Source organism: Penicillium longicatenatum (genome assembly GCF_028827895.1).
Source record: "Penicillium longicatenatum strain IBT 33135 chromosome Unknown contig_6_segment0_segment0, whole genome shotgun sequence".
Classification (NCBI taxonomy): Eukaryota; Fungi; Ascomycota; class Eurotiomycetes; order Eurotiales; family Aspergillaceae; genus Penicillium; species Penicillium longicatenatum.
Window position 1 is genome coordinate 3,088,055 of NW_026643123.1, and position 23,553 is coordinate 3,111,607.

Here is a 23,553-nt window from a genome sequence, read left to right on the forward strand (position 1 = left end):
ACAATCGTCGCGTACGATCCTTCGATTGAAGCTCGCGCTATTGAGAATGAGGATCCTGCTTTTGACTCATGTATCAGATGGCTCGATCATTAACGCCTGATCCACCATGGGGGCTTTGGCCCCCACGCGATGGCGTCCGGCCCGTGTCCACTAATGGAGACACGACGAATGTATCATTCAGAGTCTGTCAGACGGGGCAGTCTAACGCACTGCGAAACTTAGAGGCATAAGCATAAGCTCCGTCCAAGCCAAATCGTGTCCACTTTTGATTGTTCGGGGATATGAGTTAATCTTTAGCCAATCACTCCAGCCACGTTGTGGATTATTATGAGAGAGGTCTTATGCACCGAGGGGAGGTCGCCTATATTTGAGACACACACGGTATCCGAAGAATAATTTCTTCTTTGTGCTTACTCTGCGGGGTCATCAATCTCAGCTTGCACCATGTCTTCACTTCCAGTCGAAATACTCGCACAAACATTGAGTACTGACATCGTCAGTCTCGGGCTGTCAGCTGCGACCTTTGGAGTGTTGTCTCATGTTTCTATCTTCCGCAGTTTACCAGTCGAGGAATACTTGGATCACCTCCTCATTCTGTACGTCACGACCACTGTCGCGATCGGAGTTGCCTACCTGTCTATCACGGATCTATCATTCATACAAGCCTTGTTCCGTGTGGGTGTAATTACATCCGGCTTTAATACAGGTCTTGCATCGAGTATTGGGGTTTATCGCTTATTTTTCCACCGTCTGCATCGCTTCCCTGGTCCCACGCTATCCAAGCTCTCCCGTTTCTATGATGCCTACCTCGCTGGAAAGAATGTGCAATATAATGTGGAACTCGAGAGACTGCACAAGACCTATGGAGATTTTATTAGGACCGGTAGGTTTGCAAGAACGGCGTAGCGAAGGCTTTTTCAGGCTGATGGGTGAGTTTCTACCAGGACCACGTGAGATATGCATCGTTCGCAAATCAGCAATACCACTACTCTTCTCGCCACAGTCCAAATGCGGCAAATCAACATTCTACGCCCAAGCACAAACCGAGTCCAAATACTGCAATGTCAACCAATCACGCGATCATGATGACCACCGCAGACGTCGAAAGGCTTGGGATCGTGGGTTCAGCGTTAAAGGTGAGGGAAACAGCTTCATCCTGCTTCTTTCATATGACCCTACATATTGACAATCGAAACTCGCAGCTCTTGCAATTTATGAGCCGATTGTCGGGGCCAAGGCAGACCAGTTCGTCTCCCACGTGGAAAAGACTCTAGGCCAAGCAATCGATATCAGCACCTGGGCAATGTTCCTCAGCTTCGACATCATGGGAATCGTAGGATTCGGAAAAGAATTCAACAACCTCGCCACTGGAGTCGAGCATCCAGGTATCAAAGCCGTCCACGATCACATGGCTATTGTAGGAGTCGGGGCCCATGTTCCATGGCTGTTGAATATCGCCAGTCGGATTCCAGGCGCAGCGGCCTCGTTAGCCGAGTTTTTTAAATGGTGCGAAGATGAAATCGTGCAGAAGCAGAAGGTTTGTCACCATCGAACGCCCGCCTGGTCTTGAGGTTATCTACTGATCGAATTCAGACCTGGGATGTCAATGAGTACCCACAAGACGTGGTCTCATGGCTATTGAAAGCATACGTCGAGAAAGACGTCTCGGCAGCACCTACTCCCAATGCGCTCCATGAGGATTCACGCGCTTTGCTTGTTGCCGGCAGTGATACTACGGCCACGACGCTGGCGTCAATACTATACTACCTCGCGAAAAATCCTGTAATTCTCGCTAAGCTGCAGCGGCTGTTGGATGAGGCTATGCCCGGTGGATCTGGCGAGTGGTCTTACGAGAAAGCCAAGAGTGTTACCTATCTTGAAGATGTGATCAACGAGACACTTCGACTGCGGCCTGTGGTGATGGAGGGGGGATTCCGTGTTACGCCTGCTGAAGGACTCCAAGTGGATGAGGTTTTTATCCCTGGAGACGTGAACGTTTTTGTCCCCACTCAGCTGATCCAGACTGATGAGCGCTACTACACGGATGCCAAGGCGTTTATTCCAGAGCGATGGCATGAGAAAAAGGAGATGGTGCAGGAGGGAGCTCCTTTCTTCCCGTTCCTAATTGGTAAGTTGAGACTTGCGGATATGCGCGCAGGATGTTTGAGCTGATCATTACTAGGTCCTTACATCTGTCCTGGAAAGAATTTGGCGTTGATGAGTCTTCGCATTTCGGTTTCCAAGTTGGTACAGCGTTATGATGTTAAGTTTGCACCTGGTGAGACTGGCCATGCTTTTGAGACTGAGACGCTGGATACATTCACAACTACGCTGCCACCGTTGCAGATCCAATTTCAGCGGCGATGAACAGTATGCAATTACTACAATCAAGACAGAGAGAGAGAGAGAGAGAGAGAGAGAGAGAGAGATTGAGAAAGTCACATTTACATCATCTACAGCTCGGATTAAACCAGGTCGAGGCAATTTAATTGACAATTATCCACTAAGATTGACGTATACAGCGTATACATAATTCAACTTGAAGATACTCCCATCATGCAAAACGCAATATCCCATAGAACCGGGTGGTCAAGACCGTCGATTGGCGTGCTCACTCAAGACTCCCCTTGACCTCTTATCGGTGTCGTCAGCAGGACGTAGCTACAACCCATGGAGGTGATGAAATGAATTCGAAGAGAGGACCGAAACCCTGAATATTAATTCTTCCTCTTTCTGATCTACCTATAGGGCTCTACTCGCTCGCTACTACTCGTTGCTGCCTCCCACCTTTCCCAACACTTCATAACAGTTATTCATGGGTAGAGCGGGGGTTTATTCTTGTTCATGGAGGACATACCAGTTTCATGGTCAATGTCATCGTAATCCGTTGCCTGTATAACCCCAGTTACCCCAGTGAGCGATTCCTTCAAGGCATCTGTTTCCTTATTGAGATCAAGCTTCTGTTTGATCCCCGCTGAACTAGGTGACCTCAAAACCCGGTCATTAATCAATTTCTCAACTTGAGAGTTGCTGAAACGGGCGATAAAATGAACATACCATTTAAATAAAAGCATTCTGCTATGATCGGTTCCATCTAACTTGGACTTGAACTCCAAGTCGAAAACACCCCATCGACATTCGTCCTGGGGTAGATCATTGACAAATTCATCATAGCTTCCGGTGGAGCTCTTCTCCACAATAATCTTAGCATTTTCCTTATCCAAGTTGTAGATGGCATATGTGAGAGTGCGCTGCGCTATCTGCTTGCATGTTGAGATGCACTTTTCACTGATCTCCACACTGGATGCCTATTATATAGGGTTAGCTACATAGCTCTGAAGACTTGTCTTGGACGAGACACTTGTCATTATGAGACAGAAATGAAAATGGAGGTCTTGATAGGTCTCAGTCACTGGTGTTGAAAAACCTTTGTTGGGGCGAAAAAAAGTTTAGCTAGGAGTTTAAACAGGCCAATCCAAACGAGGGGTAAAGTTTTTGGATCTAAGAACTTACGCATCATAGAGCAATTGCAGAGCTGAAAGTTGCATATAGAGCTGCAGATGAGTGCATACATGGGCTCGATTCAACAAATCATAGCCCATCTTGAGCGGGACAGATAAAGGTTTGAGAGTCACTCCCGCATACTGAAAGCATTCCGAGCAAACCTTGAAAATTGTGAGCTATCGTCTCAGACTCCAAGGTCCCTTGGCCATACCTGAGGTTACACTGAAACATCGCCGTCCACTATACCGGACTCGTCACAAGTTGTTTACACTGATTCTCTGCTGCTCTGGGACTCCTCATCTTTGCTTGTGTATCGGGTCTAAAGTAAAAAGAAGTAGTTTAACACCATTTTAAATGTTCCCCTCTAAACTGATTACAACAATTCAGTAGTACAGTAACGATATTCCAGCATTACGACCTCGGGAGAGTATAACTATAAGCTGGATCAAGGATCTGATATATACTTTCAACGTCATTCCAAATTTATGTGTCAGGATCTGTTAGATTTCAACAAAGAATAAACAGATAAAGGATATTACACATTTGGATAATCTTTCTTTGTCTTCGAGCGAACGACTATGGCAAGAGCAGTCCAGGTTCCAATCACCATGAACACAGAATTCACCAACCAGTCGTTTTGATCAGGAAGGACCAAGCGCTGCGATACTGATTTTTAAAAATGTGGTGCTGGAGATTGGTCAGCGCCTTAAGGAATACCTTAGTATCAATATCAAACATTACTTTGACTTTAATAATCGAATGAGCTAACGATTTCCGAGAGTCGTGTTGCTCAGCTAGGTATCGCAAGTATACCCCAGCACAGAAGCATGGTACGAACCAAGTTTTCATTATGTTATGATGCTCAACCCGGACTTGTTCATTTGGATCTGGTACAAGACTTCATTGATCTTGATCGGCCAAGGCCAGCTCAAGTGGGAGGATAAGAAGCGTGAGTAATCGCGTCTTTGAGTTGGTAAAGGCTTTTGTTGTGGACATTTACTGCAAAACGCGAGGTCGATCGAGGCAGGGTTTTAGGTCTCCGCAGATAAAAACCCCATGAAGAGTGTGTTGACAGCCACCTAGGGGCTGACTCCTTAGCTACCTGAATTATGCATATAGTGTTTCACAAGAAGGCTTCGCAAGAAGGCTCTAGCGTTACATTATTGAATGTTGCTTCCAGTATCGACGAACATAACTATCATGATCGTATAGATAACTATTCGCAACCCCTGCATCCTAGATTTATACGCTCTACTTGGAGACTAGGCAAGGAAACATATTGATCATATCCATAAAAATTGATCTCCTACTAGTGTAACTGTATAAATCGCCATGAAAGGCAGTGTATTAGGGCTGAATCAGGGGAGTACGGTATGTCAGACACCCCTCAAGTAGCGTGGTCTGCAGGTGCATATGTGGCAAAAGCTGTAACACCACAAGTCTTTCCTAGGCGATCCACCTCCCTTTTGCTAGCTCTTCAATTCAACTAAACATTTGATTTTCTTTCGGGTATATCTTTTCGGGAGCCAAAGTCAACTTTGGAACCTCTAATTTGGAACATTTTCCCTATAGATTAATCTTATATCGTAGGCGGCGCCCAGGAGGTGTATAGGTGGCATCTTATCCATAAATTCAGCTCACGGGCGAAACAAAAGAAAAAAGAAATAGTATTGTTCTTTGGAAGAATGAAAACAATTGACTATCACTGCATATATTACACATTGATCAGGAAGATCTATTCACTCCGCATTATCATAACCACTGCATCTCTATGTAGGTAGCTGATCACTTCCATTAATCAGGCGTCATATATGATCAATCATTACTCTACTATGCAATGTAAGCTTTGATCCATTTCAAGGTTGCTTCTCGAATGCTATTCTAGTCCTAAGGAGACGAAAGTCTGAGTATCGGGAGGGAGTCCGTCGCTATGTATGACGTAGCTACTCGCAATCTTTTCTTCAATTTTGTCCACTATACAATCATCATTCGAAGTGCATACCAAGTGCACACCTTGCATACATCATCTCGATCAATTTGAGAACTCGGTAAACCTCAGGCACCCGAATGTGTAGTCTCGGGAGCCCCGCATCTACGTCATGAAGCTTTCATGTTTATCTGAGCTATGGTCGTAATACAGCGATAGCTACATCTAATATCTGCGGAAGGGGGCTCACTATTGGAGGGACTGTATAGCTTACTAGAAGGCCCAATCCAGTTGCTATAAGGATCATTATACCTATATAGAGCTGTGGTTATGGTGAATGGAAATATATCCATGTTGGGCGGGTGGGTTGCCCAAGAAGAGATCGATTAAGCTACGGGACTTAGAGCGCAAGCCACTGAGTTAAATGGCTCCTGCTCCAAGCCTAGTGCCTTGATCAATCATCCTGAACTCAGCTTTCCACTTGACAAGATCACCATCAGCACCAGTCTTTGCCACCGCGGTATCTTCTGCACACGTATAAGCTAGAGGGAAATAGCAGCTCCTATATCAATAAAACCAGATAATAACTGAGCTTGGAACTAATTGGTCCATAATCAGTCCCTAACCAAAGAGCGATCGGCTCATCAAATGTGCTCGGTGTGGCCACCGCGAGCCAGAGGACAAAGTAGATGGCAAGAGCTGCAATCCAACGACCGCAACGTCTACTGAAGCAACGGTAGTACCGCAAGTACCGGATACAGCGCCGCCAACCTGAGGATAGAAGACGAGGGCCCCAAAGCTTTGTGTAAAGATCTAGATCACAGGGGCACAGAGGCTAGCGGTGTAGTACAGATAATTTGATCCTCCAGCAACTGATTACTTTGTCTTAATAGCCTATGACCGTGACTCGCTTTCTCAGTCTTTTCTCCACTCCTTTCTCTTGTGGTCAATAATCCATACATTGTTGAGTTATCCGTAAGACCTTGGATGAATACATTGATGGCTCTGGCCAAGGCTTCGAGGATTTCCGTTTCAACCAATTATCCAGCAGGAAGTCTTCAGTCTATCAAAGTGGAGAGTATTAAGAAGCACGTGCAATGAAAAAAAAGAAGATGCATGTACTCCTTAATGGTGAAACGTTTGTACATCTCTAGACTGCAACGCTAAATCAGGATAGGAGATCTTCGACAGGGCTCAAATTCAACTGACACTCGGAGGAGTTACTAGGACAATATGACATACATTTCGGTTTGAGGAAGCACTGGGTGTGAAACTTTATTGCTGGTCTAGGCCACAGGCCATACGGACCGCAATACATTTCAGTTATAACTTATGAATGGAATAAGAATCCTATCCTATCCAACACTCATAATAAACAGAGAACCAAAAGAAAGCCTCCAATCCAGCAAACAAACCTTAGCTTTGCCGATAGTTCCGAGAAGTACGGAAAGCAAAAAGCGTGCCAATAGAAACACGAGGGAGAGAGTGACAGCCAAGAGCAGCTAGTAAGGGAGTTAAGAAAAGTGGCGATCCGAATCCAGATTTGTGGATGTACAACATCCATCCTTACAACACCAAGCGCCCTCCAGTCTTTCCGTTAGACATTGGATTTCATCAAGTACAGCAGAGAATAAGAGGGGAAAAAAGATAGAAAGAAAGAAAATAGAGCAGATCCCAGTTCTTTTGAAAACCTTATAACGCCGTTGCTAATAGATCAATCGCAAGAACAGGTCATGACCCGCTACGCGGTTCATCGCAACAGAAAAAGAGATAGTCATGTTCATCAAACGTTGATCAAATCGTCAAAAGTATCGTCGGCTGAAAAGCCGTATGAAGACTCAGTAACCAAGGAGGTCTCAGAATCTCTCCGAAGTTGTTGTTCGAACGCTTCAGCCGCAGCCGCAGCAGCCGGCTCCAATTGTAGCGGATCATCAAACCCAAACGATAACGCCGACGGTGCAGCAGGGGTCTGAGACACAGCCGCAGATCGACCCAAAGTAGGTGTCGGAGTGGGAGCAAGAGGCGAAGGCGCAGTCTCCATGATATCAACATGCGAGTTCGCAACAGCACCCGCAGAAGGAACAGGCGCCGGACCATCGATATCAGTAATCTTCTTCACCATTTGCGCAAGATGGAGTTTAATAGGCTCATCGTCACACTGTGCATGTTTCAGAACCTCATTTTTCAAGCACAGGATCTCCGAGCGCAGTCGTGCTATCTCGCCGACCAATCGTTCCCGCTTCTCCGATTGCTCTTTGTATCGAACTTCCAGGATCTGCGTGTGTTCCTTTTTCTTCTGTCGACATTTACTCGCAGCCAGTCTATTTCGCTCGAGAAATTTCGCCCGCTTAGCTCGCTCGTGGTAGGGCGATGCATCGTCCAGATCCAGGTCCGGGCTAAGACTATCCGTTGCGGTCTGGTACTCCCGGGCTCGGCGCCGTTTGCTCGCGCTACCTAGATCTAGACCGGCAGATCCGCGCGAATACTGATCCTCATATGGCGGCGGGGTAGGCTGACCATTGCGGACCTGGGCATTTTTGAGATCCCGTTCCAATGCTGAGCTGGCGAAGGCTGCATCGGCTTTGGCGTCCCATCCGCCGGTGCCTAGGGTTGGTGAGATGGGGCTAAGGCCCCACAATTGTTCCTCGTCAGGCATCGGAAGGCCTAGAAACTCGCCCGCGAAAGCGTTTGTCGCCGTGAAAGGCGATGCGCCAAGGGGGTTGAGAGGGTCTGAGATTGGTAACCCGTTAGGCAGAAGATTCACGTTTCCAGTCGACATATCAAGGTGTTCAAAGCGGGTTCTAGTGGGCCGGCAAGGACAAGAGGGGTTGTGAGATGGCCGGTGTTTGTGTATCGAAGAAAAAGCCCTCAGTTTCCAAGTAAAGCAGCTTTCCGTTTAGAGTCTCGGGCGTCAAGGAGTTTGTGTCCTCGGTTGAGGTCAAGTAAGTTAAGAAAGGGAAGGAGAAACCACGGCTTGCTTTCAGGCCGGTGCCTGAAGAAGAGTTCCAGTCGTCGGTCGGCCGGTTGGAGCCACGGACATGAATTCCTACGGTCCAGCAGATCCGGGCGAATAATAAGTTCTGGAGGTGTGACCAAGATGAAGAGAGTGTTACGGAAAGTAGACAAACGCCCATGGTCCATCCCGGTTGTGCTTGGCGCCCACTTGCATGGTTGACTTTCTTTCTTCTCCCAACAGGAAAAAGAAAGGAATTCAAGATATAAACAAAAGCACCGGATATGAAGCATGACAGACCAGGTTTATTATTATAGGATTCATAGTTGACATCACCATGGAGAAACAACAACAACCAAGTTGAGAAGCCGGGATCGCAAGCCATCCAATCAGAGTGGAGAATGGAGCTTGAGAAACCAAGTTTTGGTGGAAAAGTGGAGAACTTTCTCCATCGATTGACACTATACCCGGAGCTAGGTCTAGAGCTAGCTTATACAACGGTCTTAGCCTTGAGGAACTGGGATAACAATACGAGAAAACAAGTAAACCCCTACTCCCGCTTCCCCCGTGAATCCCCTGTCCATTCTCGAAGCTGGCGACTGACACCACGCCAATGAGCGAGTAACAGCCCCACTACCCGTTGCTCCTCGACCTCTTGTTCCACCGAGCGTTGCGCCGCACGATCACGATCACACCCGCTGATCAGCAGCGGCCCAAATGCCCGCGCCAACCCATCGGGTTGGAGGCCACTCGCCACTGGCCGGACCAAATTCCCGGGATGGGTTCTTCGTTCTTCTTCCATCTTCTCTGTCTTTTGCAGGAGGCTAGTGAGTAGCCCGAACACTGCACAGATCAGCGCACATTGCATTTCCCCGGTCAATGCCATGATCGCGAAAGTGATTAGTTGGATGCAGCCTGCATTCGCGGGGCCGGCAAGGTAAATGCCATACAGAACTTGAAAGAGACGAACAGATCCAAGAATCCCGCCTGGGAATCCCGCTAATAGTTCTTTGAATACCCACCCGACACTGAGCACGGCTGCTGCATTGGACTCGGCTTCAACGTGCGGGAGAGCGATCACACGTGTCGTTAAAGCGATCTTGTCTGCATCTCGTTCTGCAAGCAACACTTGTTTCGCAAAATGGTTGTACAGGCGTGCGGCGGCTTTCATGTCGCCTGGTTCGATGAAAAGCTCGGTCGAATGAGGGGCTGCAGGAACCCGGGTCAGTCAGGCACACCATGACGTAGGGAGGATCACGAACCAGATGTTCGCAAGTATACTACCATCGCCACGATGCAGGCCGGCAATTTCAAAGGCGCCGGGGCTAGGTTGGAGGGCAAGATCAGGTAGCTGTGCCCTCCAAGCCGTGCGATGAATTCAACCGACTTGCCTCGTAGAGAGCTCATTGGACTCGGTCGGTGACCGAGGTTGGCAAATGTTTTAGTCCGTCGCAGCTTGGAGGCCGTGTAAGACACTTCTCCCAAGGTCTGATTAGACTGAGTTGGGCGCATACGGCCGAATCGAGTTCGCCGTCGCGTTTGCTCGGGCTTTTCCTCGGCTAGAAAGAACGTCAGACTAAAGATGCAACAAGTTGAATGGATGGCCTACATGTAGGAATGCCAAGATCGTCTCCCTGGATCGAAATGGCCAAGTTCAACTGAGCAGCGAGCGCATCGAATGCAAGTGACGCTTTGGATGGGTCTACGCGGCTTAGTCTACTGCCTCGACTGGCGTGACTGCTAATAGAGCTGACTCGGGTGGCATTGGCAATAGATTGGTGACTAGTGTGGAACTTGGAAGAGGGTTGCCTTTCAGCTTCGACCTGAGAATGGGCAGACGACTCAGATTGTCTTTGGCTGCGATCGCTATATCTTGATGATGCCCCGGGTTGATGACAGGATTCAATATTCTTCCCGTCAGAGAAAGGATCCGATGGTTCGGGTAGGTGAGTATGGTCTTTTTCAAAGTTCAACAAGCTCGACCAGAACACATCATCTTCTAGCTCCTTGATAGGCACGGGAATTCGCTGAGACGGGTGCCTGTTCACCGTGGCGGTGGTATGATTCGACTCCTGAGAAAGTACGGTGTGGGCGCTGGAAGTCCGCTGTTCCTTAACTTCAACATCGGATGATTGCGACGGACGATCTCTTTTGACTGGATCCGTTGTTATCGGGTCGGTGGCCCCATTTTGTGGTAGCGGAATGGTGGGTTGAAATTGAAGCGGCTCTGATACAGAGCTTCGATCTTGGGATCTGGCGAGGCGAAGCCAAGCGATGAAGACTTTTAGGCGTCCAGATCCGCCTTGTGATTCGCGCTGAGATCCACACTGAAACTCGGATCGAGAACGAGCGCTGCCATTGCTGTTTCGTGTCGGTGCGTCCGGTGACTGTCTCTCCAGTGGTTCGTGAACAGAGTCATCTCGTTGGTCATCCGTATCTTGATAACTCTCCAAATCGTTGTCGCCATCTTCCCCAGTCGGGGTTCGAACTACTTCTTCACTGATCGCAGTCGATCTTGGCTCTTGGGTCAAGGGAGCAGCAGCGGAAGGTGAGCGACGCAGTCCATGCCAAGTATGGCGAGTAGCAGGCAGAGTGGATTTAGTCCGCTGCTTCAATCGAAACAAAGCCCGAAAGGACGACATGCTTGTCATTCACAGGATATCAAGGAAGAGCGTGAGCCAAGGAAAAACATTGCAGAAAACAACAGTAGGGTTCACAAAGTCAAGTGGGAACTATCATACATTCGCACCTCCCCAATGTGATGATGGTCGAATACAACCAGAATGGGAAAGAGCAACTAAGTATCAAGAGCATTTGTTTGGATCATCGACATTCAGTGGGAAATCTATTCTGTCCATTCCAGCGCCGAGACTGGACTTTCGTATCAAAATAATCAACTTAAGTGCACAGTGTAGAGCTTGTGATTACCTTTGTACATTCATGAGAATCTCAAAAGTCAAGCCAATAATAAGAAACCTGGGCTCAAGCCCGCTGTGTCCTTAGTGACACGAACAAGAAACAAACGCCGGTATCATGCAGGAAAAGAGTATATGTATAAGAGCGGTGGGGAGGTTGCCGATCTCGATCATACTTCGTCAGTTTCACCCTCGAGCAGGATGTAGTGGAGAATATCACTGAGGGTGAGGACACCCTTGAGCTTGAAGTGTTCATCTACCACGACTAAACGGTGGACCCGAGATTTACGGATCGTGTCGAAGATTGTGTCGAGTCCGTCGTTGAGTGAGCAGGTGTAGATACCCGGGAATTCCTGGGAAACTTAGCTGATTGCGCATGGAAGTGGATCGGCTCAATTGCATACCGGTGATCGCTTCTTTAGTACCTCTCCCACGGTGAGACTTAAGTCATCATAGACGCCACCTCGGATCAGAGCAATAACGTCTACCGACTCGAATACATTGTAGACAACGCCTGTGTGATGATCAGTATTGAACTGTGAACCCACAAAAAATAGCTTCCGTACCATCTGAATTCAAAATCGGCATACTAGAAATGCTTCGCTCGACCAGAATATGAATCACATCAATGACAGGCGTGTCCATCGACGCTGTCGCAATATTAGTATATGTGCCCACCTTGAGCTCCCCCAATGGACGGCGCAGCATCTGAGTGTCCGGGACGTTAACAGCCACGAACTTCAAGATACGGTATTGGGTAATAACGCTGAGGACATGGGAGCGGTCTGTCTGGCTGTCATTGGTAACGAGGGGAATACGACGGGCGCGCGACTCAAGCATGCGACGACATGCTTCGTAAAGGGGACGTTCGGGGTCAATAGAGATTGTCTCAGGTGGCGCAACGCCCAATGCCTTCTCCACATCTGTCAAATAGTAATGGTCAGCCTGCACATCTCCTGGCGACTCTGTAGCCCAAGTGGGTAAGTGGGGACGGAACGCACCTCGCAAGCTATCTAGCCGGAATTGGTCGATTTGATCGAGAGCCGCGGGGTTCTGGAAATAATACTGAATCACATTGATATAGTCGGAAGTGGTCAGAAGACCTGCGAATTTCGAAGCTTTCGAGTCCCACAACGGGGCTGAGACGATGCCTGTACTTCCCGATTTCCTCTCGCAGTCAGCTGGGGGTGTTCTCCGCGTGTGGGTTTCCTCACGTTTGTGTCGTAGACTGGGGATGGTTGACACATGCCATTTTGGATGAGAATATTCAAGCTCTCTTTGACAGAGAGGGAGGTATCGAAAATAATGAGGCGGAAACTCAACGGGAGGACGTCGTAGCTGTTGCGGACTTTCAGGAAATTGCGAATGGCACGCTGTTTGACGCTGCGTTAGTCAAGATCTGGATGCGCGGGTCACCCGCCACGAGCTCGAAGGTTTTTGCAACTCCGGTCTCCCCGTTTCTTCCTTCCTATCCCCGTCAGATCTTTCACAGAAAGTCCAACTGTACGGGGATATCTGATGTGGGCTGACACGAGTGCGGAGGGGTAGGAGGGATACGAATGCAGCGCGAGGGGTCAATTCTTTACGGGACTTACCAGGCCTTGACGCTCTTCCCGATCGATTGGTCTCTCGGGGGCCATTGGAGGGCGAAGGTACGAGGATGGCTGCACGAAAGGCGCGTGACCGAGGGAGAGGAAGGGCCCGGTGAGTTGAGGCCGAGTGTCTTCCGCCTTCGTCATGGCCCAAAGTGGGGTGCGAGGGGGGATGGGAAAAAAATAAAAAGGAACTTTAGTGGGGAAACATCTGGGGTTTCCAAGGTTATCTACGATTTCCCCGGAAAAGAGGGAGCTATAGTCTACAGAATATATACAAGTTCAAAAGGATCACATTTAAAGCCTCAATCAAGTCCCCCGCTTGCTAATCCGCCCACCTCGAGGCCCATGCTTTGGTGCCTTGTCCTTCAGGCATCAACATTAACGAGTCATTCATAAGATCACGGACACATCGATGTCGTAAATCAATGCAAATGCAATAATTCAGTCTAAGCGGATTGTCTCCAGAAATGGGTATCTGTCAGACTGCCGAGTAGTCAAGCCAAATGATTAGATTCCTGTTCGTTCATCAGCTTCTACGGCTTTGTTGACTTGGTTTCCTTGCTTAATCACTTCATTTAGATAATCACATTCACTCCTGACATAACGTCTTCGGTCGCCGAACATACATCCAAACATCCCCAAAATACTCATCGCTCGCCCCCCAGTCAAAACAATCATATCCTTCCATCAACGCCCGCACCCGAGCAGAACACGGGTCTGTCCTATGCCAAGTTAGCACAGGAAATAATCATTTCAGACCAATAAACAAGGGATTCACTTACAAAGAACCCTCCCCTTTCTTATCATAGTCATTATCACCGACCTTATTCCAAATGACCACGGCCGGTCTCGCAACATCAGTAATAATTTCTTTAGTCGGTACATTTGACGCAATAGACACCACGATTGAGAAATCATCCATCTCTAACCACGCCATCGGATCCTCAATCACCTCAACTTCATGTTCTGCAAGAAGAGCCCGATCCACATCTACGTACTCCGGATCCTGAACGTAGCAGGGCACCTTGGTCATGCCGTTCTTCTTTCTCAGCCAATCACGTAGTGTGAGAACAAGCGCATGCTGATACGATTGACGACCGGGTCTATCTTGGTCCTGGTCCCGTTGATAGGAGAGGCATCCCAGAGACACGGCTACGATCTTGTTGATCTCCAGGTGTGCTGCGGAGGAATCCAGGAACTTGGTGAGGGTCCTGCACATCTCCGTTTCGATCCAGGCTTGTTGGTGCTTTTCGAAATCGGCACGGGCTACCTCCAGCGGTAGACGGGTGATGTTGTCAGTGGGCTGATGGTTATCTTTTCTGCGGATCAGACACGAATGCACGATGTATACGCTGTTGAGATTTGGAACTTGTTCGTCGAAGCCTCCCCAGAAGATGCGGTGCCGCATATTTGCTCGGCACTGGTATGAGATAGCGAGTCCCTGGCTAGGTATGAAGATTTCAGTGAATTGAAGCCAAGGCGAAGAATATTTATGCGTTATAGGAACCGCATTCTTGTTCTTCTTCACTTACAGTACCCACTCTGTATCGGGTCCATCTGGCTCGCGCATAGTCTTGATATCGCCGCACTTGGTATCATACTCAACCATTGCGCCGTCTATGGCTTTGACAAAAATTTTGTCACCATGGGCCGGTTGACGCTGTATTTGCTCTAAAGCAGAGCGGATAGTCTCTTTACTGAACCATGGTGCGCCGGAGCTGTAGAGCTCATCAATGCGAGCAAGAGCCTCTTCCTCCGATTTCGGTGTATCGGCAGGTGGTCCATTGGACCAGCGATGATGACAGTAATAATGAGCTTGGCCCATTGTGTCACTAGAATTATGGGAAGGAAAGGGATGTGCCAGGGTACGTGCGAAAACGCTGGAAATTTGTAATTATTATGTTGTTGATTACGCGCTTTGAATGCGAGTGGGCGCTTATTGCAAAATCTATTCCAAGGTTGGACAGCGCATCAGGCGCGCCAGGTGTCACACAGGTCAAAGCGTCCCTGAGTCTACCTTGGGCGTAAATAGCTTTCAGTCTAAAAAAAGCATTAGAAAACTCAATGTTGGTATTAAATCTATCGCCCAGAGATGTGCCCTAACGCCGTCGCACGCCAAATGCATGGTATCATCACGCCGCAGAACATGAAAGCAAGTTCGTATCCACCTCGTCCTTCTCCATGAGGATAAAGAGTAACGTAAATAGAACGCAGGTAATAATATAGTAGCCATATAAGATGGTGTAACGATATCAATGATCAAATGTGGCCATGTAGCTTGAACCGGTAAATGCACGTGTGGTTCGAGCCCCAGTTGGATTTGATCCGGAATGCCACCTTGTCCACTCGGATAGTCGGAATATCGATGATGGTGTTCAGATGGAATCGCTGGATATAATTGTGCTTGTTGATGTCATATACCATTTTCCCGATGCGGTAAAAATTCGGGCCAAGCAGGGGATCGTCTGAGTAGGCGCTCTCGGGATCATACATATTGGTCGCACTCAACGAGCTCATGAGTACATCGTGAAGAGAATTCTCGCCAGGGATGCTGTACCCTCCAAGTCCTTCCTTTTTCGACGACAAGGGCTCAATTGGCCGGCGAGGGACTGATTTCCACCAAGAAAAGATGGACGAAGAACCCTGGGAGGGTAGAGGGATAATACGGTATCGAGCCCAGACTTCAATTTCTCGGGGCGCGGCTCCTGGGTCTAGAGTGGAACCGGAAGGCACATGCTCCACGACCACTTCCTCTGGCACGATGTCACGACCCAGAAGCACTGAAATCTGAGACACCCCATTGCGTGGAGCACTACACCAGCAGTCTCCTACTTCCTCCCAGGGAATCAGAGCGGCCACAGGAGGCATCGAAGCAGTGATAGTCGAGCGAAGCCCAAGCATGGTGAGAACCGCGCGCTGGTAGAATGGGTATGATCGGCCCGCGGTAGGTGTGGTTTGATGCGGATCAACGATAGCTCCCAGCGCCAGAGATAAGAAATTGATTTTATGGATCGGGCTTTCATATCCGGCCGGTACACCTACGGCATAGGTAGGGCTTGAGTCGTGAGCCTGCTCTGATCGAACAGCTACCAGCTCGCGCGATAGGGACGACATCTGCTCGTTCATTTTCGAAACCTGTTTTTTAAGACCGTGCACAGCGGCTGAATCGGTCGCATTAGGAGAGTATTGAACGGGGGATGGGAAATGCGGTAATTCAAGCTTCTCCCAAAGCCCAATTTGGAAAGAAATGGCCAGAGCCAAGGGTAATAGTAGCATAATTGCTAAATGGCCCCAGTGGATTCGTTTAGATTCCTTGGGATTGGCGTCCTCATCCCGGATGGCAGGTCGAGCTGGTAAGTGCCATTCACGAGCTAGGTCTTCAGGGGGTGCTGACTCGGGGGGTTCGACACTTGGCTCAGAACGAAAGAATTGAGGAATGATTGTTCGCACTGACGCAGTCCAACCCCCTGCAGGGGAAGTAGCTTCATCCATCGGCTCGGCTTCAATCGCGGACTCTGGCTCATTTGGATGTTCTGAAATTAGCTCATCGTCACCCTCTTCCTCTTCTCCTTCCTCTTCTTCTTCCTCTTCCTCCTCGTCGATCGTACTAGGAAGAATACTAGACAGGCCCGAAGGACGCCGAGGAGGGGCAGTGATATTGCGTCCGTGGGTGCTTGGTCTCGTCCTTTTCAGATCATCCTCGTGAATATCACGCTCTAGGTTCCAAGAAACCACAGACGCATTATCCACAGAGCTTTGACGGCTCCATTGGCCTGAGCTGTTTGTTTCATAAGTATCGTGTCCACCGCGTTGAAGAGGTGATGGATAAAGTGGAGAATTAATCGACGAATTCGACATGACTGATAGCCGTCGCGGGAGAGGTGGCTCAGCACCAGGACTTGAGTCTGTGGAAACAGTCCTTTGAATCGGAGGTGAAGGCGTTGAATCAGATTGGTTGCTTTCATCTTTTCTGGGCGACATAGTTGCCTCGCGCAACGCCCGGTGTAGCTGAGTTTCATCGGGGGTCGGCTCTCGCCTTGCCCTTCGCTGAACAGGTTCAGCAGGTTGTCGCTTTCTTGGTGTAGGCTTTGCTTTTTCTTGTGACATATTTTTGGAGTTCTTTTGTGCGTTGATTTCAGTAGCAGCTCTCAGTTGACTGTTTTCCACGGCATGGTTAACGGATTCAGCAATTTGTCTGAGGTTGGTGATCTTTTGAGGTGGTGGTGCAGGCAAGCGCCTAGGCATGGTCGTCCCGAATTGCGACCCATAGCCAAATGAGGCTTTGATTGGTATGGGAGGCAAATATGGGTTGTTTGGGACTATTGGTTGGAATGGACTCTCCTCAACCTCAACGTACCCTTTTGGAAGCTTTCTTGGAGGCATCTGTTCAAAAAAAGGTTAGTGTGCGACAGCAGACTATTGAGCTTTAACGAAGATGATTCGTCTTGAAGTCTGCGAGCCAGTGCAGTGAGTTTCAGCTTATCTAGCGGAGATATCAAGAAATGAGGAGAATCTTTACTCCCAGACAGATGATGAGTGAAGATGTAAGGGAGTAACGAGAAGGCCTTCTTTAGGGCGATCCAGGAATTAAAAACGGTATCATGCAAGTACCAGACAGAACAATGGGCTTGTTCATATGAAAAAAATCATTGGCAAGAATATCCAATAGGCAATAAACACTTACTCTTTAATCCAACGGACGTATCCGGTCTGAAACAGGCTGTGCCGAGAGACCAGTCAAACTCTCCTAGCTGGGGATATCAGACCGAAGAAATCAACGAGCCTAGCAAGGTTAGCTCCAGGTTCACCCAGTCTCAAACAAAGACAGAGCCAAAGATGTGAAGTGTGGCTGCCACGGGCATGAAGGTAACTGGGGATGTCGCGCTCCCTTGTCAGTATGATCCCACTGTCCAGGCACAGCCATCACCGAGACTATTCAGATACTTACTGGGAGTTGACAAATTTTCCAGATTAAATTTGAAAATACGACGGTCGTGAACGCTGGGCTTTGTAGCTTGCGACCCCAGACTTTGCAATAGTCAAGACGCGCAGACGCGCGACGGAACGTGACTTGCGGGTTTCAAGTGGATCCCGAGAATGAGATCAGCAATATTCTATTGATGATCCGCGATAAGAGCCAAATCAACTAATTTAGGTCTTTGCAAAGTGGAAGAAAAAAGTGGGATTGACGGATTCTTGTAAAGGGGTGGTGATAAAGAAAAAAAAATTCCGGACGTGCAAGCGCGAGGAATCTCAGCCTCGACTCCGAAGTGCGACATGATACTTTCCTTTGCCTTTGTCCTGGGTCTTTGTCGCGCAGTTTCAGCATCTGATCTTTTGCTTCAGATTACTATTTTTAAAGCTATCCTGATCGCTTTCGCTTTCCCGTCTTTTTATTCTTATGGCTCTATTTGAGAAGATGAAATCCAACAAAGTAGATTGAAGTGGTGTGCAAAATGGGACGATGCTAAGTACAAGGCAGTCGATACCATAGTTCTTTCATGTGCGCCAGCTCGTTCCTTGTAGCGTTTTAGGCAGGGGGTTGGAATACTATACAATAGGCGTGGAGGGCAAGGGAGGGGGATGGGGAGCCCCGAGCAAGGATGCAAAGATGGAGGGCAGAGGGGAAGAAAACGATATGCCGACACTTTAACATGTCCATGCAGCCATTGTGCCGTCTTTGCGACCTTCAACCAGATATCCATCCTTCAGGCGTACACGCTCGACTGTAGATGGGAATGGCCCCTCCTCGTCAATACCGACACCAGGGCCGCAATCCCAATGGTTACCATCGGCCTTGTCATATACTTTTACCACAGTTTCACCGGTGGCAGCCACAATGCGCTTAGAGTCGAACATCATGCTGGTTATGGGTTTTTCGTACGCATAGGCGTCAGAAATCGAACCCATCCGTAGATCCCAGATCTAAAAAATATTAGTTCAACGATCTGATGAAAATGTGTAGAAAAGCTTACCCGAATGCTTCGATCAAGACTACCCGTCACCAGGTGCATGTCATCAAATTGTAGACATGTAACGGGGCCAGTATGACCCACGAGACTTCGATGAACCTGACCACTACGCAGGTCCCAGAGACGGACCATGCCATCAGCCGTTCCGCAAGCCAGAGCGGCATCAAAGCATTGCAGAGCTCCAACGAAATCGGCAGACGCATCTGGAAGACGGCCAGATGGTCGCCAGCTTCCATCTGTTGAAGTAGTTGTAGAGGCCTGAGTAGCCGCCCACAAGATATCCAGGGTCTGAACACATCTACCTTTGACAAGATCCCACTGACGCAATGTCTTGTCAGCGGAGCCAGAAATAAGCGTGTTGCCCTTGAAGTGGAGCGCAGTGACTTCATCAACATGCGCATCTAGGGTAAAGACATGGCAGTCTTCGAAGTTGGACGATGAAGCTGACGGAGTCTCAAAGTATTCCTCTTCGTCCCGCTCATGCTTGTTCAGACGGCTGTTACCCCGAGTAGTGGGCCGAGCACGGCTCAGATCCCATAGTCGAACAGATGCATCCATAGATCCTGTTGCCACTATATTATCCTCGACTTGTAAAGTTCGAACAGAGGCATGGTGTCCTTCTAAGAATCCTGAGCAGCGACCGACGTTCATATCCCAAACACGCACGGTGTCGTCCAAAGCAGCGCTCACCATCGTACCGAATGGGTAGTCGAAATCAATCGCGGTAACCATATCGGTGTGAGCTTGGATCTCCTTAATTAAAGACCCCGGAGCAAAATGTTCATGTAGGATTGGCATGGAGCGCTTTCGTATAGATCGATGGCGCAGGCTCTTCGGTGACGATATGGGAAGTTTCTCATATATAGATTCGGACATGAAAGAGGCATCCATAGCCGGGTCGCCGGAAGACGCAACAGATTCGTCGTTGGCATCGGAGGTCTGGGGCGTTTCCGCAGTGGCGGAAGTCTCGGGGGTATCTTCTGGGAAGTCTTCGAGTTTAATATCAAGCTCCGTCACTAAATTCATGTCAGAATAAATGCTGTCGCGTAACCGTCACCAAGAGATTCAACCTACAATCATGTTCCAGCGCCGCCTCATCCATCTCCAAGCCGGCTAATCTATCAAGCACGATCTGGCGCATTTTGTGTAAATTGGCGACTTTGTTGTCTATCTCGTGAATCTCGGCGCTGCACATGTTCTTTCGGATACCCATTAGGTCCAGTCGGCGACTCAGCGCTTTCCGTTCTTCTTTCAGCCCAGCTGGACCAGCAGTCAGGGCACCGCCCTTCTCGCTATCTTTCAGTGCCTTCTTCGAGCTGCGCCTGCGATGACGTTTTTGTGCGTGGTCTTCTTCAGGAACGGAAGCCTGGAAACCTTGGAATAGGGAGTAGGAGCTGCTGTCCTCGGGGATGTTGGCGAGGAGCTCATCTGGGAGGGAGGAGATGGCACGCGACTGGATCTCGGTGGTGGACAGCCTCGATCGCACAAGATCGGTCGGGGTCGTCTGGGTCAGAGAGAAGACCTTCCGCTGCGCCGCTGGCCGGCGCAGTTCGCGATGGATGTCAGTCATGGCATTTTGATAATGGGCGGTTGGGTTCTGGTCGGTCGGTCCCATCAAGTGTCCCGCGGTTGTGGTGACCTTTCGCCCGAATGCTTCGATGTGACGGGTCTGTCATTCGCATCCAGATTAGCTTAGCCCGCGGCGTGGAGGGGTACAGCTAGAGGTTAAAGGCTTTGAAAGGAAAAAAAACCCTACCGTCAATCCGGTGCCGAGCAAGCCTTCGCCCTCGACAATATCTGATAGACCGGACGGCGACTCGTCGCGGCGGTGATTCTCCATGTTAGGAGGCGTCTTAGGGGTTCAACCTTGACCCATGCGTGGTTGAGAGAGATTCGGGGAAGGTTGGAGAGATAATCGTCATGTGTCCACGCGATGATTTACCGCGTTCCCCGGGTATTCCGTACAGGGCCGTATGGTACTTTTACCCTTGAAAACCAGGCTATATTCAATCCAGGTGCACTGGATGGGTCGAGTCCTTAGTCCTGCAAGCCGATCCAGACTAGTGAGATTGCTGCAAGGTGCTTTTGGGCGTCTGTGTATCTGTACTTGCTGACTACTCCCATGTCTGTTGGTCCCGTACAACTGAGCTCCGTACTGGCCGAGTACCGAATACCCGGCCAGCCCCAACATTGAAGTAGCGGGGGAATATCGAATTATTAAGAGATGCTCGTCCTATTAGATACTTGACTTTTTGTTTTTTCATGGCGCATAACTGAATTTCAATTGAACCTTGCATTATACCATTATGTCCTATATAAATAGAGAGCCGGGTGGCCTAAAATACGTACCGGGAGGAATCTCATCTCCGACTTTGCTGATTCTTAGCTTTCTCTCCTTGCCCAATATCACCCCTCGCAACCATGGACACAGCCATTAATCTATCTGATGCCTCCAAGGCGTTGGACCTTGCCAACATTCGTTTCCAGCTCATGTAAGCCCTTGATGTTTCTTCGATCATCCAAATATCAATCCTCCAAATACCGACAATGGCTTTTCCCCGCGCACCCCGCTATAATCATAGCTTGACCGCGATGGATCCAAGCACCATTACAAGCCTCATTGAGCATACAATACCAGTCAGGACAGCTGCTAACATTCCAGGTCTACAGTCGTCTGGAGGACACAATCACCTTCCACCTGATCGAGCGAGTCCAATTCCCCCTCAACAAGACTATCTACGTTGCCGGTGGTGTAAAGATCCCCAACTGCGACCTGAGCCTATCGGACTACCTCCTCCGTGAGCAAGAACGGCTGCAATCGCGTGTGCGCCGCTATGAATCCCCCGACGAGTATCCCTTCTTCCCCGATGTGCTCGAGCAGCCCATACTCGCACCCCTGCAGTACCCGCACATCCTGCACCATAACGATGTGAACGTCAACGATATTATCAAGACGCGCTATATCAACGAGATCTTGCCAGCCGTGTGCCCGAATCTTGGTCGTGAAGACCGCGGCGAGGCACAGGAGAACTATGGATCCGCTGCAACCTGTGATGTTTCGTGCTTGCAGGCCCTGTCGCGACGTATTCACTTTGGAAAGTTCGTCGCGGAGTCCAAGTTCCAGAAAGATCCTGAGACTTTTGTACGCTTGATTAAGGCTGAGGATCGTGCGGGTATCGATGCTGCCATCACTGATGCGAAGGTTGAGCAAAAGGTACTTGAGCGGTTGGGACTCAAGGCCAAGACTTATGGCACGGATCCTGCTTTCCCTGAAGAGAAGGGTCAGAAAATCAATATTGATGCCGTAGTTGCTATGTATAAGGTGAGATTGGAGAATTGGCTCCATCCTCCTTAGGCTTACAGGGGCAGTACTAACTTTTCACTAGGAGTGTGTCATCCCACTCACCAAGGTCGTCGAGGTGGAGTACCTCATGCAGCGCCTCAAGGGAACACAATGGGAGTAGACGGTGATTTCAGTCATGACGTTATGAACTTTTGGTTCTATTTATAAAGTCTATAGTATCATACCGCTGACAGGGAGAGCGTGGAAAGGATGGCAAGACAGAAATTAAAAAGACACTGCATAGCATATTTTCTCATAAATGGGACATGAAATGAAATGACATGAAGAATATCTTCACACCATTTACTGCAGGTACTCCTGCACAGCCTTGACTGTAGCCTCGAACTTAGACCCTTCAATCAAGATCATGCTTCCGTTGGTGACAATACCAAGCTCCTGGAACGCGCGCTTGGAGTCCGAGTGGCCGTCATCCTGCTTGTGGGTGAACTCATATGAGCCAGAGCACAGGGCGTGGCGCTGCAGCACCTCATCCTCGGGGTGGAAGAAGAAACGCTGGCTGGCAGCACCACCCTTCTTGGTCTTCTTCTGTGGCCGGGACTCTTCAAGATCCAGCTTCGATTCGATCTCCTCGTAGCCCTTGGAGATGATGAGGTAGTGCGAGAAGTTATACGGTTCCTTGTCCTGAATTGCCCATGCAATCTCCTCCAGAAGCATGTTGTACATGGGTGGGATGACCTGAGACGGCATGTTTATGACCCGCTCGGTCAGGATCAATCCAATGGGAGGAATGAGGTCTTGGGCGACGAGCTCATTGAGCGCGGCAAGGGAGGGATTGCCAGCGGCCTTGGATGTGATATATTTGATCAATTCCTGCACGGCGGGTTTGTCCTAGAATAAAAAGTCATTAATTCTGCAGGAGCGCCACAATTTGAGAGTATAGATGTACCTTGTGCTCTTGCAGGTTCAAAACAGACAAGAAAGCGTACGGGTCCGACTCATTGCCGTCGGTCTTCACGGTCGATCCGAGCGTCGGCTGCGACAGGATCAAATCGGCGAGGGCGGACAAATCAAAGATCTGAGCATCGTTGTCGAAAAGCTGGCGGAGGAGGTTCTTAAGTCCGTGGAAATCGATCGCAGGTTGCGGGTCGAACCATTCGAAGTCGACATTGATCATGTCAGTGTCCTGCGCCAGGTTAGGAGCTGTATGGTCTAGGGTGCGGGGTGTGCGCTCACATCGTCCGAGGATTCCTCGTCTTTTGTGCCGCCCATGGGCACATCACCAAGGTCTTGCTTGCGTTTTCCCATAATTATGATGTGGAGTGAATCAATGTGTGAGTGTTGAAGATGTTTGGGCATTGCTCCGCCCCGCGGCCGCTTTTGAAC

At 49.1% G+C, this 23,553-nt stretch overlaps 10 protein-coding genes across 10 annotated transcripts; 2 read left to right on the forward strand and 8 right to left on the reverse strand.

The window, feature by feature from the left end:
• Positions 1–444: 444 nt before the first annotated feature.
• N7484_009348 (cytochrome P450) lies at positions 445–2,367 on the forward strand (the record flags this gene model as incomplete). The annotated part of the gene is made up of 5 exons (XM_057119735.1): positions 445–883; positions 945–1,136; positions 1,203–1,537; positions 1,594–2,128; positions 2,183–2,367. The coding sequence occupies 5 exons, from the start codon at positions 445–447 to the stop codon at positions 2,365–2,367; spliced, it is 1,686 nt and encodes a 561-aa protein (XP_056969290.1).
• Positions 2,368–2,766: 399 nt separating this feature from the next.
• N7484_009349 (uncharacterized protein) lies at positions 2,767–3,602 on the reverse strand (the record flags this gene model as incomplete). Its single annotated transcript, XM_057119736.1, has 3 exons — positions 2,767–2,798; positions 2,858–3,308; positions 3,573–3,602. The coding sequence occupies 3 exons, from the start codon at positions 3,600–3,602 to the stop codon at positions 2,767–2,769; spliced, it is 513 nt and encodes a 170-aa protein (XP_056969291.1).
• Positions 3,603–7,214: 3,612 nt separating this feature from the next.
• Positions 7,215–8,210, reverse strand: atfB (bZIP transcription factor atfB; the record flags this gene model as incomplete). Its single annotated transcript, XM_057119737.1, has 1 exon — positions 7,215–8,210. One exon carries the CDS (start codon positions 8,208–8,210, stop codon positions 7,215–7,217), a length of 996 nt encoding a protein of 331 aa, XP_056969292.1.
• A 724-nt stretch (positions 8,211–8,934) lies between these two features.
• Positions 8,935–11,035, reverse strand: N7484_009351 (uncharacterized protein; the record flags this gene model as incomplete). The annotated part of the gene is made up of 3 exons (XM_057119738.1): positions 8,935–9,593; positions 9,647–9,943; positions 9,994–11,035. The coding sequence occupies 3 exons, from the start codon at positions 11,033–11,035 to the stop codon at positions 8,935–8,937; spliced, it is 1,998 nt and encodes a 665-aa protein (XP_056969293.1).
• Positions 11,036–11,469: 434 nt separating this feature from the next.
• On the reverse strand, positions 11,470–13,038 carry snf4 (AMP-activated serine/threonine-protein kinase regulatory subunit SNF4; the record flags this gene model as incomplete). Its single annotated transcript, XM_057119739.1, has 5 exons — positions 11,470–11,652; positions 11,704–11,813; positions 11,866–12,450; positions 12,543–12,672; positions 12,895–13,038. 5 exons carry the CDS (start codon positions 13,036–13,038, stop codon positions 11,470–11,472), a joined length of 1,152 nt encoding a protein of 383 aa, XP_056969294.1.
• A 445-nt stretch (positions 13,039–13,483) lies between these two features.
• On the reverse strand, positions 13,484–14,719 carry N7484_009353 (uncharacterized protein; the record flags this gene model as incomplete). Its single annotated transcript, XM_057119740.1, has 3 exons — positions 13,484–13,616; positions 13,677–14,339; positions 14,427–14,719. The coding sequence occupies 3 exons, from the start codon at positions 14,717–14,719 to the stop codon at positions 13,484–13,486; spliced, it is 1,089 nt and encodes a 362-aa protein (XP_056969295.1).
• Positions 14,720–15,153: 434 nt separating this feature from the next.
• Positions 15,154–17,277, reverse strand: N7484_009354 (uncharacterized protein; the record flags this gene model as incomplete). Its single annotated transcript, XM_057119741.1, has 1 exon — positions 15,154–17,277. The coding sequence occupies one exon, from the start codon at positions 17,275–17,277 to the stop codon at positions 15,154–15,156; it is 2,124 nt and encodes a 707-aa protein (XP_056969296.1).
• A 1,266-nt stretch (positions 17,278–18,543) lies between these two features.
• Positions 18,544–20,706, reverse strand: mdv1 (uncharacterized protein; the record flags this gene model as incomplete). The annotated part of the gene is made up of 4 exons (XM_057119742.1): positions 18,544–18,819; positions 18,870–19,882; positions 19,941–20,535; positions 20,623–20,706. The coding sequence occupies 4 exons, from the start codon at positions 20,704–20,706 to the stop codon at positions 18,544–18,546; spliced, it is 1,968 nt and encodes a 655-aa protein (XP_056969297.1).
• A 581-nt stretch (positions 20,707–21,287) lies between these two features.
• N7484_009356 (chorismate mutase ARO7) lies at positions 21,288–22,330 on the forward strand (the record flags this gene model as incomplete). Its single annotated transcript, XM_057119743.1, has 3 exons — positions 21,288–21,358; positions 21,537–22,188; positions 22,253–22,330. The coding sequence occupies 3 exons, from the start codon at positions 21,288–21,290 to the stop codon at positions 22,328–22,330; spliced, it is 801 nt and encodes a 266-aa protein (XP_056969298.1).
• Positions 22,331–22,512: 182 nt separating this feature from the next.
• N7484_009357 (protein-transporting protein BCP1) lies at positions 22,513–23,475 on the reverse strand (the record flags this gene model as incomplete). Its single annotated transcript, XM_057119744.1, has 3 exons — positions 22,513–23,058; positions 23,117–23,353; positions 23,404–23,475. The coding sequence occupies 3 exons, from the start codon at positions 23,473–23,475 to the stop codon at positions 22,513–22,515; spliced, it is 855 nt and encodes a 284-aa protein (XP_056969299.1).
• Between the last annotated feature and the right edge of the window lie 78 nt (positions 23,476–23,553).